The sequence below is a fragment of the Somniosus microcephalus genome, chromosome 6 (genome assembly GCF_052327205.1).
Source record: "Somniosus microcephalus isolate GS21.2 chromosome 6, FLI_Smic_1.0, whole genome shotgun sequence".
NCBI classification, from domain to species: Eukaryota; Metazoa; Chordata; class Chondrichthyes; order Squaliformes; family Somniosidae; genus Somniosus; species Somniosus microcephalus.
Window position 1 is genome coordinate 135571906 of NC_140992.1, and position 14170 is coordinate 135586075.

The following is a 14170-nucleotide window of genomic DNA, read 5'->3' on the forward strand; positions in this document are numbered from 1 at the left end:
GGAGGGGGTTGACTTATGAGGAAAGGTTGAGTAGGTTGGGCCTCTACTCATTGGAATTCAGAAGAATGAGAGGCGATCTTATCGAAACATATAAGATTGTGAGGGGGCTTGATCGAGTGGATGCGGGGAGGATGTTTCCACTGATGGGTGAGACTAGAACTAGGGGGCAAAATCTTAGAATAAGGGGCTGCCGTTTCAAAACTGAGATGAGGAGAAACTTCTTCACTCAGAGGGTAGTAAATCTATGGAATTTGCTACCTCAGAGCTGTGGAAGCTGCGACATTAAATAAATTTAAAACGGAGATAGAGTTTCCTAGCTGATAAGGGAATTAAGGGTTATGGGGAGCGGGCAGGGAAGTGGACGTGAGTCTAGGTTCGGATCAGCCATGATCCTATTGTATGGCGGAGCAGGCCCGAGGGGCCGTATGGCCTACTCCTGCTCCTACTTCTTACGTTCTTATAAGAGATTGCTAGCTGAAGTTAAAGCTCAAAGAATTAAAGGCAAATTATTGACCTGGTTGGGAAGTTGGCTGAGCGGCAGGAGACAGAGAGTAGGGATAATGGGCAGGTACTCCAATTGGCAGGATGTGACTAGTAGTGTCCCACAGTGTTGGGGCCTCAACTATTCAACCATATTTATTAATGACTTAAATGATGGGATAGAGAGCCACATATCCAAGTTTGCCGATGACACGAAGATAGGCGGCATTGTAAGCAGTGTAGATAGAAGCATAATATTACAAAAAGAGATATTAATAGATTAAGTGAATGTGCAAAATAGTGGCAAATGGATTTCAATGAAGGGGTACGGTAGCATAGTGGTTATGTTACTGGACTAGTAATCCAGAGGCCTGCGCTAATGATCCGGAGAAGTAAGTTCAAATCCCACCACGTCAGCTGGAGAATTTAAATTCAGTTAATTAAATAAATCTGGAATAAAAAATGAATTATCAATGGTGACCATGAAACTACCGGATTGTCGTTAAAAACCCATCTGGTTCACGAATGTCCTTTAGGGAAGGAAATCTGCCGTCCTTGTCTGGTCTGGCCTGTATGTGGCTCCAGACCCACAGTAATGGGTTGACTCGTAACTGCCCTCTGAAATGGCCAAGCAAGCCACTCAGTTGTACCAAACTGTTACCCGGCATTGACCTCGACACCGGTTTTGGACACAACGAAGACACACCCAGCCCAGTCAACCTTGCAAAGTCCTCCTCACTGGGGACTTGTGCCAAAATTGGGAGAGCTGTCCCACAGGCTAGTCAAGCAACAGCCTGACATAGTCATTCTCACAGAATCATACTTTTCAGCCAACGTCCCAAACTCCTCCATTACCATTCCTGGCTATGTACTGTCCCACCCAGCAGGACAGACCCACCAGAGGTGGCACAACAACAACAACTTGTATTTATATAGCACCTTTTACATAGTAAAACATCCCAAGGCACTTCACAGGAGTATTATAAGACAGTAAATTTGACACTGAGCCACAGGAGGAGAAATTAGGGCAGGTGACCCAAAGCTTGGTCAAAGAGGTAGGTTTTAAGGAGTGTCTTAAAGGAGGAAAGAGGTAGCGAGGCGGAGAGGTTTAGGCAGGGAGCTTAGGGCCTAGGCAACAGAAGGCACGGCCACCAATGGTTGAGCGATTATAATCAGGGATGCTTAAGAGGGCAGAATTAGAGAGACAGTCGTATATATTCAGGAGGGAGTAGTTCTGGGAGTTCTCCACATTGACTCTGGACCCCACAGTCTCGGCTTCAGGTCAAGCATGGGCAAGGAAACCTCCTGCTGATTACCACCTACCGCCCTCCCTCAGCTGATGAATCAGTACTCCTCCATGTTGAACACCACTTGGAAGAAGCACAGAGTAGCAAGTGCACAGAATGTACTCTGGGTTGGGGACTTCAATGTCCATCACCAAGACTGGCTCGGTAACACCACTACTGACCGAGCTGACCGAGTCCTGAAGGACCTAGCTGCCAGTCTGGGCCTGCGACAGGTGGTGAGAGACCAACACGAGGGGAAAAACCTACTTGACCTCGTCTTCACCAATCGACCTGTCGCAGATGCATCTGTCCATAATAGCATTGGTAGCAGTGACCACTGCACAGTCCTCGTAGAGACGAAGTCCTGTCTTCACACTGACCATCGTGTTGTGTGGCACTACCACCGTGCTAAATGGGATAGATTCAGAACAGATCTAGCAGCTCAAAACTGGGCATCCATGAGGTGCCATGGGCCATCAGCAGCAGCAGAATTGTATTCCACCACAATCTGTAACCTCATGGCCTGGCATATCCCTCACTCCACCATTACCATCAAGTCATGGGACCAACCCTGGTTGAATAAGGAGTGCAGAAGAGCATGCCAGGAGCAGCACCAGGCATACCTAAAAATGAGGTGCCAACCTGGGGATGCTGCAAGACAGAACGACATGCATGCTAAACAGCAGAACCAGCATGCCGTAGACAGGGCTAAGCGATTCCACAACCAACAGGTTAGATCAAAGCTCTGCAGTCCTGCCACATCTAGTCGTGAATGGTGGTGGAGAATTAAACAACTAACAGGAGGTGGAGGCTCCATGAACATACCCATCCTCAATGATGGAGGAGCCCAGCACGAGTGCAAAAGACAAGGCTGAAGGGTTTGCAATCATTTTCAGCCAGAAGTGTTGAGTGGATGATCCATATCGGCCCACTCCCGAGGTCCCCACCATCACAGAAGCCAGTCTTCAGCCAATTCGATTCACTCCACGTGATATGAAGAAACAGCTGAGCGCACTGGATACAGCAAAGGCTATGGGCCCTGACAACATCCCGGCTTTCATGCTGAAGACTTGTGCTCCAGAACTAACCGTACTTCTAGCCAAGCTGTTCCAGTACAGCTACAACACTGGCATCTCTCCGACATGTGGAAAACTGCCCAGGTATGTCCTGTCCACAAAAAACAGGACAAATCCAATCTGGCCAATTGCCATCAGTCTACTCTCAATCATCAGCAAAGTGATGGAAGGTGTCATCGACAGTGCTATCAAGCGGCACTTACTCAGCAATAACCTGCTCACTGATGCCCAGTTTGGGTTCCGCCAAGACCACTCGGCTCTCGACCTCATTACAGCCTTGGTCTAAACATGGACAAAGGAGCTGAATTCCAGAGGCGAGGGGGGAATGACTGCCCTTGATATCAAGGCAGCATTTGACCGAGTGTGGCATCAAGGAGGCCTAGTAAAACTGAAGTCAATTGGAATTGGGGGGGACTCTCCAATGGCTGGAGTCATACCTAGCCCAAAGGAAGATGGTTGTGGTGGTTGAAGGTCAATCACCATAGCCCCAGGACATCACTGCAGGAGTTCCTCAGGGCAATGTCCTAGGCCCAACCATCTTCAGCTGCTTCATCAATGACCTTCCCTCCAGCTGCCGTGATGGGATTTGAACTCACATCTCTGGATCATTAGTCCAGGCCTCTGGATTACTAGTCCAGTAACATAACCACTATGCTACCGTACCCGTAATTGAACTGATCGGTGTGGCCCAGGATGAACAGTGGTCTGACAGAAAGTGCCAATTCTTTAGCGGTGCAGCCTGGGAAAAGGTCCAACCTGACTAGGGTGGGAATTCCTGCCAGAATCTTTTTTTTCCTACTTCTGTAACCAATATTTTTCCCACCACCCAATCTCTTTTCTCCTCACACCTGCCTGCTTCATATAGCGACTAATCCCAAATACCGTACACCTTTCTATATGGATCACATTTGCGTGTACTGTTAGTGTTTCATCACACTTGAAAAACATTCTAATTTTGATAAAACATATCCTCCTACTCACCATGAGCAATGCGCAGAAGATCTGCTGGTAATAAATTCTGCAGGCAGTTACCACAAAGTCAATCCACTTTAAATAAAAAATTGATTTGCAATAAAGAAATTAAGTAGAAAAGTAATATTAATGCGCAGCACTTTATATATTTGTCATTCAAAGGATGATCTATGTATTTTGACTGGTCAGCAGATTAAATTTCATTTCAAGGGTGTTTCTGTGCACAGTTAAATTAGTAGCTCAATATTGCACCCATTACTGATGCAACAAAACTTCCAACATAAGCTGCCAAAACAATCCTGGTCCTAGCCCCTACCTGAAACTTCCCCTTCATTCCAGAGAAGGCACTGCTTCATGCTGTGGGTGAGAATTCCTCATTGTCAAAACTATTGCAAGATCAAGAATTCTTGACTGCAATAAATGAGAGAGTGAACTCCCAGGTCGAAGCAATAGTTTCAGGAAGGAGCCAGGGAAAAGCATCACACTGGACGGGACAGAGCGGGGTGGGGTTGGGAGCAGACGAGGAGAGAGAGCGTGGCCCAGTGACTGGCACTGCACAGAGATTGGGCTACTGGGGAACTTCATCATTTGACAGAGCTTCAAACAGAATTGGCGGATGTTAGGCAGGTGCCTTCTGTAGTGTAGGAGAGTCTGCATTGGACATTTTGTTCAATCTTTTCAATTCTTTAAAAAGTACCTTAACTATACAAACAGACACACAATCCCAGACCTCATCTTGTCGAGCTGCTATGTGTGCGCCTTTAGGACTATGAGAGTGGCGTACAGTCACTCCTCTGATGAAATGGAATTGACGCCTTCTTGGTTTGGGCCTGATGTGTCAAGCTTTGGGTACGAGATCCAGTGGGGCATCATGAGTGCATGAGCAGATTCACAGTCCAAGTTTGAAATGCCCATGTCATGCTGGAACTCAGGTCCTGGGGACACTCGAGCTGGCTCTGCAAGTGGATCACACGTCCACAGGACAAGGCAGCAGTCAAATACTGAATCTCTGACCAGACTAGTTTTTGCTATGTATCTGCTAGATAGTGATCAATCAGAAGGGTAGCTGTGACCAGGGGCTCAGGAAACAGACATGTGCAGAGAGATACTTTATAAAAATTTATATATATGCAAAAGATAAAATACCTTTGCACATAGTATAAAGAGATTAGTTCCAGAAAGCTGTTCTTGTTCTCACTCACAAGGTTGGCCAGACTCACTCATGCTGCGGTTGCCGTGATTCATACTCACTTCAATACTTGTGCTGCAGTGTTTGGACCGTACCACTGTCCAATCGACTTTCCTTCTCCGACTCCCATTTGAGCTAGTTCAAGATAAAGGAAACACAATTACAATAGTTATCCTTTCCCAGAAGCAAACTCTCAATCTACACATCCTTCCTGATAACCAACCTCTCCCACAGTACTACAGATGTCAGTGGATGACTCCAAATGGATTTACGGCTCTGACCCAATTCAGCATTTCAAGTGTAGCTTGTAAACCACTCCACCTTTGATCCCCCGTTACAGGGCCCTGCCCTGCCCTAGTAATCCTGATGAATCCAGTACTGTACTCATCTTCCTGGCACTGCCGCACTCTAGAATTGGAAGGTGCTCCTTCCTGCATTTGCACCTCGCCACGATTGAATCTACACAATGACAGACCCATTTTCCATCTATCCCACCAACATGAACTGGCTGTGAATTCTGATTCATCCAATGCCTGTTAAGCTGCAGTGTTTCTGTAGGATGGTGTGTAATAGGCACTTTTCCACATGGTATAAACCACAGTGTTCCATTTTGACAGACACAGTACACCCTCACGTCAAGTTTACTGCATCATTTCTTGAGTTTGGCACGGTTCTGCTTCAAGTCTGATTAAGAGCCCACTCTGACAATATACTCAGCTGTGATCATTCTCAAGCAGGCCTGGTTTCAGACAACGCTACCTTTCTCTTAAATAAAAACAGAAAATGCTAGAAATACTCAGGTCAGGCAGCATCTGTGGAGACCTTAAATGTTAACTCTGTTTCTCTCTCTCCACAGATGCTGCCTGACCTGCTGAGTGTTTCCAGCATTTTCTGTTTTATTTCAGATTTCCAGCGTCCGCAGTATTTTGCTTTTGTTCTACCTTTCTCTTGTTGCTTGTGGGGAAGAATGGACAAAGGCAATTTAGATGGATAAATAGAAGACAAAGTGCAAGAGCAGAAATCACATTGCTAGGAAGGTAAGTTCCAGAATGAGTTCAAGTGTGCACATGATGCGTGCAATAGGGGCAGGCAGTAAGGGCCCTTCTGAGGGAGGGCAAGTTTACTTAGAATTACATTGCACAGAAACAGGCCCTTCGGCCCAACTGGTCTATGCCGGTGTTTATTCTTCACAGGAGCCTCCTCCTACTCGAATTACCTCTTCCCACCCTGCCCCCGTACCCCTCTATTCCCTTCTCACTCATGTATGCATCAATCTTCTCCTTAAATGCATCAATGCTTTCTGCTTCAACCTCTCCATATGGCAGCGAGTTCCACATTCTCACCACTCTCTGTGCAAAGGAAATCCTCCTGAATTCTTTATTTGATCGGGTCGTGGATATTTTACATTTATGCCCCCTTGTTCTGGACTCACCCACAAGAGAGCCCACTCCCCTTCCCAGTGGGGGCGGCAGTGCCGTGCGGGCCCCGCACCCACTCTGCGAATGGGAAGTCGCTTATATAATCGGCCAAAAAGCGATAACGATTAGCCATTTGCATTAACATCAATTTGAAAGTTGCCAGTGATAGCGTCTCAAGAGCTCCATTTATTTCGGGCAGAAACAGCTGTGCTTACTTGCCCACCAATCACGCACATCTGATCAAACTCTAATTGTTACTCTTTTCACATCGATTATGTAACTCCCAGAGCCAATGCCAAGGGAAAGTATTAATTATGGTGCTAACTTAAATTGATAATGGAAACAGAAAGCTTAAATTGATAGGGCTAAAAATTCAGTTTGGGGCGCCAAGCTCGCCGGAATTACCGCTGCGTGCGGAGCCACTTGCGCCATCCGGATATTCAGTTTCTGCGCCCCAAATGGAAGCAGGCCGCTAAACGAGGCTTCCCGCGCCCCGCTTGGGGCGCTGAAGCTGAATATCGGCGTGCTAAGGGCCGCAGCGCCACCCGCTGTGGCACGGCAGGCTGCGGTACTGCAGGCCTTCCTCCCACTGTTAAGGGGGAGGTGCCTGCAACAGCGCGATCCCCGCTCGCGAGTGCCGGCAAATGAGCCCGGCACCAAGGGGAAGTGCCGGGCTCTCGGGAAACAGCCGGCAATGCCGCGGGGGGGGGGGGGGGGGTGTAGGAGGCCGGGGACGGAGGTGCGGGCAGGCGGGCGCCGAAAAAGCGGCCGGCCGCACCTCCACCTTAACTAGCGCCACAGGTAGGCCCCTGTGTACCGGTCGCTATTTGCGGCCGGCGCGACCAAATATGGCCATCGGGGCGATAGCGGGGCGCTGCGCACACCGATGACGTCATCGGTGGCGGCGCAGCGCTACAGGCTAACACCGCCATTAGCGCCCCGCTAAATATCGCAGTAGGTGTGGCCAGTGGCGCAAAAGCCACTGAGTGCCCTCTTTGGGCGCAAACTGGTGGCGCAGGCCACTGAATTTCTAGGCCATAATGTTTAATCAACTTAGCACAGAACTGCCTCCCTGCTCTAATGCAATGGACCTGTTCTTTACCCAAATCCCAATAAATATTGTAAGCTGCAGTAGTTCAGCTGAGGGGCAGTTCTCTTGATGTCTTCTTCTGTCATTACTGTATGAATCCTGCTCCTGTCTGCAAACATTTTAACGGTCCTCTCTTGCTACCATGTTATAGACTCTGAGCGAATCGTGCAGGGAAAGGGTGCTGGGGCGAATCGAGCCGAGCACAGAGTTGTAATAAAATACAAGATTAAATCTCGGTATTTATATTTTAATCTGCATCGATAACTATGCTGTAAGCCTGTCGGGCGCTGGTTCATCAACAGTGCGCTCAGTCGGCATGATCTGACTACGGAGATCATGGCTGCGGGCTTTTGTGAGCATACTCCTCCGGAACAGGGGTGTGGGACAGCTGCAAATCTTCAGTCATCGCTACAAGCAGCGCTGCCGGAGGACGACAGACATGATTGGGATAAACCATCCACAGGATCGTGCTACCGGTGCACCTGAATAAATCATATATCGGCCATCGCGTATTGCAGGCAAATTGTATTTGCACACTTGCGCCTGCTATAAATGGTGGGGACTGTACGAAGAAAGACTTGAAAAATTGGGGCTTTTCTTCATTAGATACGATAGAAATGTTTAAATTTATGCAAGGATGGGACAAAGTACATAGAAGCACCTTGTTTCTAGTAGTTGATCCCTCAACTAGGAGGGGCCATAGATACAAGATTAAATAAGAGAGATTTAGAAGAGGGCAGGAGAAACTTCATCACACACAGTTGCGAATGTGTAATTCACATCCAGGCTTAGTGGTTGAGGCAGAAACTGTGTCAACATTCCAGGTTAGATTGGATGAATGAAAAGGGAATGAAGGGAACAGGGTAGGTAAATGCCAACACGGACTGGCTGGGCCGAATGATCTGTTTCCATGCTGCAACTTCTATGTATTTCTAGGTGTAACACAGCTGTGGCAGAGAGCTCACCTATCTGATGAATGGAGTAGTAGCTGTCCTTTTTGTCAAGAAAAGCATTTAATACGTTGTAATATTCATCCCTTTGCTGCTTCCCATTTACCCATCTCCAGTCTGCAAAGAAAGAGAAAAGGAAGGAAATTAAGACAAAAATGGAAATTAGAAAGCACAAATTGTACTGACAATAGCAGGAAACAGCTTCTGAATGAGCAGGAAAACTATGGTATTTCCAACTCTCCAAAACTGCAGCGGGCGGATGCGGGAATCCGGAAGGTAGCGACCCTCCACATGGTTTACCTTTATGGATTGACAAAGACAATGTTGAATTTTAGGGCCCATGTCCAAAATTCCAACCCCATTTACTCGGCATACTTGACTGGGACACAAAGCGATGAAACAATTTATTTCCCACCATACATAGTCCTTAGCTCCCCCACCCAAATAGTTCAGACACAAGGCCTGAACATAGCTAATCAGAGGCCCAAATCAGCTCACGGAACTCACCTCGACCCAAATGTCTGCAGATGAGAGCCTGGGCAAAGATCATTTGTCCACATCGCAACATACAGCCCCAGCCATTATCAGAGGTGGGTCCTGTGCCTCCTGTCCACACCAAAGAATGCAGCAGTTAATATTTACAACCTGGCACAAGGGATAGACATATCATAATCATGCCCCTTCCCCACATTACTATGCCAACAATTCTAGTGAGCAGCATAATCCGAGGGTTTGCCGCACCACTGACCTGTGCAGTGTCAGTATAGTGGTTTCTGACATGTCATCCAATGCTGTCCGGATGCACCCCAGAACCCGATTTGCCCTACTTTCGGGAACACTATGCTACTTTACATACCTCCCCTGAATGAAGTCAAGCATTGTTAAAACATCTATACCCCTCACTCATCCTTTTGAACAGATATTTTCCAACTGCTTGTTAAAGGTGTGAATTAACAATTTATCATTTATTAACATATCCACTAACCGAGAACTCTACTTGCTAATCTAGCTCCAGGCTTGTGAATTTGTTACTTCTTGTGCTCGAGTCCAATGCCTGTGGTCAATGATACACAGCTTGATTACTTCTACCTTTCATTATTTTGAAACCCATATCATATTACAACAACTTGCATTTATATAGCGCATTTAACATAGTAAAATATCCCAAGATGCTTCACGGGTGCGCAATCAGACAAAAACTGACACTGAGCCAAAGGAAGACACACTAGGACAGGTGCTTGGTCGAAGAGGTAAGTTTTAAGGAGGGTCTTAAAAGGAGGAGACAGAGAGGTGGAAGTGTTTAGGGAGGAAATTCCAGAACATAGGGTCTAGACGACCAATGGTGGGTTGCGGAAAGGTGGGGGGTGGGGTGGTGGACAAGAGGCTAGAGTTTGAGGAATGCAGTGCTCTGAGGGTTTTGGGCTGGAGGAGATTACAGAGATACCAACAAAACCTTACTTCATAATTTAGTCCCCTGAAGCCTGGAGTCAATCTATCCTCTCTGAACCCTTTCTAAATCCATCTGTAGTGTTTTTCCAAAGTAGAACTGCAACCAAATCTGTCTCTCAAGTACACAGTCACACCAATGTTACTGTCAGTTGGAAAGATCATAAAACGCACCTCAGAAATTATGTTCTTAACACCGTATTCATGTAACTGAAAAGTGAACACTTCTTAACTATAGTGTCATGAAAATGAAGACGACAAGGACATTTCACAGAGAACATAAATATTTGGAGCTTTGGCCAAGTATGAATAAAAGAAAGGATAGCTGTGCTTGTCTGGCTTTCTCCAAGGTATCGTTTCAGTAGTTTAACTCAGCAGACAATAATAAACAATAACTGAAGAAAAAAAAATTGTTCTCCAGTGTGTTTTGGTAAAGGGGACAAAAAGAAAAGGGAATAGAAAGAAAAGGGAAATAGCAAGGAAGAAAAGAAATCCTTTCATAGGACAAACACGAACAAAATCCTACTCATACATGGTGAGGAACTTTACATAGACATGCTCAGATTGCAGCATCATTGAAGTTAATGGACTGATTGCTCTGGGTCAAAATATAAACATCAAACCCAGGCTTTTGACAGAGACCGAGGATGGGGCTCCTTTCTCTATAAGAGAAGGCTGAGGGGTGAGCTGATAGAGGTCCTTAAAATTATGAAGGGGTTTGACAGGGTAGACGTAGTGAAAATGTTTCCACTTGTGGGGAATCCAAAGCTAGGGGCCATAAATATAAGATAGCCACTAATAAATCCAATAAGGAATTCAGGAGAAACTTCTTTACCCAGAGAGTGGTTAGAATGTGAAACTTGCTACCACATGGAGTAGTTGAGGCGAATAGCATAGATACATTGAAGGGGAAGCTAGATAAGTGCAGGGGGAAGAAAGGAATAGAAGGTTATGCTGATAGGGTGAGATGAAGTAGGGTGGGAGGAGGCTCGTGGGGAGTATAAACACCAGCACAGACCAGTTGAGCTGAATGGCTTGTTTCTGGAACATAGGAAAAGGAGGAGGCTAGTCAGCCCCTCGAGCCTGTTCCACCATTCAATTAGATCATGGCCAATCTGTATCTTAATTCCATTTACCCGTCTTGGTTTCATAGCTCTTAATACCCTTGCCTAACAAAAATCTATCAATCTCAGTTTTGAAATTTTCAAATGACCCCCAGCCTCAACAGCTTTTTGGGGGAAAAGTATGCTCCAGATTTCCTCTACCTTTATGTGAAGAAGTGCTTTCCTACAATCACCCCTGAATGGCCTGGCTCTAATTTTAAGGTTATTTCTCTGTGTTCTGGACTCTCCCACATTAACCTTTAGCTTTGGCTAAGTATGAATAAAAGGATAAAAATTGATAAAGAGGAGGTATTAGAAAGGCTGGCTGTACTTGAAGTAGATAAATCACCAGGAGCAGATGGGATGCATCCAAGGATGCTGAGGGAATTGAGGGAGGAAATCACAGAACTACTGGCCATAATATTCCAATCCTCCATAGATACGGGGGGTGGTGCCAGAGGAATGGAGAATTGCAAATGTTACACCATTGTTCAGAAATGGTGTAAAGATAAATCCAACAACTACAGGCCAGTCAGTTTGACCTCGGTAGTGGGGAAGCTTTTAGAAACAGTAATCAGGGACAAATTTAAGTCACTTGGACAAGTATGGATTAATTAAGGAAAGCCAGCACAGATTTGTTAAAGGCAAATTGTGTTTAACTAACTTGATTGAGTTCTTTGATGAGGTAAGAGAGAGGGTTGATGAGGGTAATGCAGTTGACTTATTTCCAAAAGGCATTCGACAAAGTGCCACATAATAGACTTGCCAGCAAAGTTGAAGCCCATGGAATAAAAGGGACAGCGGCAGTATGGATATGGAATTGGCTAAGTGATGGGAAACAGAGAGTAGTGGTGAACGGTAGTTTTTCGGACTGGAGGAAAGTATACACAGTGGTGTTCCCCAGGGGTTGGTTCTACTTGGACATAGGTGCACAGGGCAAAATTTCAAAATTTGCAGATGACACAAAACTTGGAAGTATAGTGAACAGTAAGGAGGAGAGTGAGACACCTTCAGGAACACAGACAGGCTGATGAAATGGGCGGACATGTGGCAGATGAAATTTAACGCAGAAAAGTGTGAAGCGATACATTTTGGTAGAAAGAATGAGGAGAGGACATGTAAACTAAATGGTACAATCCTAAAGGGGGTGCACGAAGAGAGACATCTGGGGGTATGTGTACACAGATTGTTGAAGGTGGCAGGGCAGGTTGAGAAAGCAGTTAAAAAGGCTTACGGGATCCTGGGCTCCATGAATAGAGGTATAGAGTACAAAAGTGTGGAAATTATGGTGAACCTGAATAAAACACTGGTTTGGCCCCAACTGGAGTACTGTGTCCAATTCTGGTGAAGACCTTAGAGGGGGTGCAGAAAAGATTTGTGAGAATGATTCCAGGAATTAGAGACTTCAGTTACGTTGATAGATTGGAGAAGCTGGAGTTGTTCTCCTTGGAGCAGAGAAGATTGAGAGGAGATTTGATAGAGGTGTTCAAAATCATGAGGGGTCTGGACAGAGTAGATAGAGAGAAACTGTTCCCATTGGCGGAAGGGTCGAGAACCAGAGGACACAGATTTAAGGTGATTGGCAAAAGAACCAAAGGCGACGCAAGAAAAATCTTTTTTACACAGCGTGGTTAGGATCTGGAATACACTGCCTGAAAGGGTGGTGGAGGCAGATTCAATCACGGCTTTCAAAGGGGAAATGGATAAGTATCTGAAGGAAATAAATTTGCATGGCTACAGGGAAAGGGCGGGGGAGTGGGACTAGCTGAGAGCCAGCACGGGCTCGACAGGCCGAATGGCCTCCTTCTGTGCTGCAACCATTCTATGTTTCTATCTATGAATGTCCCTTTGCAACTTTCTGCTCCCATCTACATGATTTACTGTGCCACCTAACTTAGATATACAGTTCTCTATTCTTTCATTTAAGTCATGTGCTGTAAATTCTATGTATAAAAATATTAATGAGGATAAATGAAGCACACAAAGGTTTTATCATGTTATTGTGAAATATCTATTCTGAACCTGATTATTAGGGGGCGATTTTGCCAATGGGAAGCTTTTGGAGGCGGGACTCCCACTTGTCGGGTTTTAGTCCCGCCTCCAACTTCTGGCCAACCCACTCTATTTTCCCTTGATTGACCTTGTTACCCTGCTCAGCGGGTTTAGCAGGCCAATTAAGGGAAAGCTGGTTACAGAGAACGTCAGCTTATGACGTTTCAGCTGTCAAAAAAATTGTCATCGTTTGACAGCTCTGTGAAGCTGTCAAACCCTGACATTCTCTGTAGTTTGATGAATTTGTGTGTTCAAGGCTCATCAAACTTCTTTCTTTAGCAGAAATTAGATGGCTGTTGCATTGGAGAATGCAGTAGCCATTCTGCCATCTCTGCCGCGGAGGTGCAAGACTCTCCGCATACCCAACGTTTGAAGCCTGCAGGAAGAAACAAAGGTAAGTAAACATTTTCTATCACTTCCCACTCACCTCACATACTTACCACTCCACACTTGCACCCATCACTTACCTTTCACAGCGCACTTTTGCACCCCTCCGACCCCCGCAGACCCACTGCTCGCCTCGGTGACCTTGGCGGGGTTCGGTGCCATCGGTAAGCCCACACTTCAGGGGCTCAAAATGGGGATAATCCTCTTATCTGCCTGTTAACAGGCAGTTAAGTGGCTGTAATCCTCTTCCCGCCTCCAAGGAGACGGAACCTGGCACGGGTCGGCTACCCGCCTCCTGGGAAGATGGCACGGAGGCGGGTTGGGATGGGTACCCGCCCCCAGATTCTGCCATTTTCCCAGCAGTCCCACCTCCAAACCCGCCTCCCCAGGGCTAGCAAGATCACGCCCTTAGATTCCAACCTGTAGTTCACTCCAGGTTATTCACTGCTCTAACAATGGGTACGTTCCAAAACCTAAAAGCTGAGCTATTGTCACAACATTGCCAGTTTGTTCTGATTTAAGTGACGCTCAATCTCCAAACTATGCACCCTTCATGTGTAGAACACTCCTTAAAGGAAGGAAGTGCAAGACTGTTTTAAAATCCAATGAATTTCAGCTGTGAAAGACAGGTAATAAACACCTACCAATAGGAGAGAAATTCTTTCTGTATGTAAACCAGAGTCGTGAAGTGACGTCTGCAAAAATCTCATCTTTATCTAGA

General features: G+C 46.1%; 1 protein-coding gene across 2 annotated transcripts in view; it reads right to left on the minus strand.

The window, feature by feature from the left end:
* Positions 1-3806: 3806 nt before the first annotated feature.
* Positions 3807-14170, minus strand: part of LOC147116099 (cysteine protease ATG4B-like) — a 63701-nt gene continuing 53337 nt past the window's right edge. The window contains exons 3-7 of one of the 2 annotated variants that reach the window (XM_085990842.1): positions 14094-14165; positions 8969-9067; positions 8477-8578; positions 5066-5138; positions 3812-3889 (exon numbers count right to left, since the gene is read on the minus strand). In XM_085990842.1, the coding sequence (XP_085846968.1) occupies positions 3871-3889; positions 5066-5138; positions 8477-8578; positions 8969-9067; positions 14094-14165 (365 nt within the window). In that variant the 3' untranslated portion in view covers positions 3812-3870. Of the gene's footprint in view, positions 3890-5065; positions 5139-8476; positions 8579-8968; positions 9068-14093; positions 14166-14170 lie in introns of both variants that reach the window. The other variant, XM_085990843.1, reaches the window with a different exon arrangement.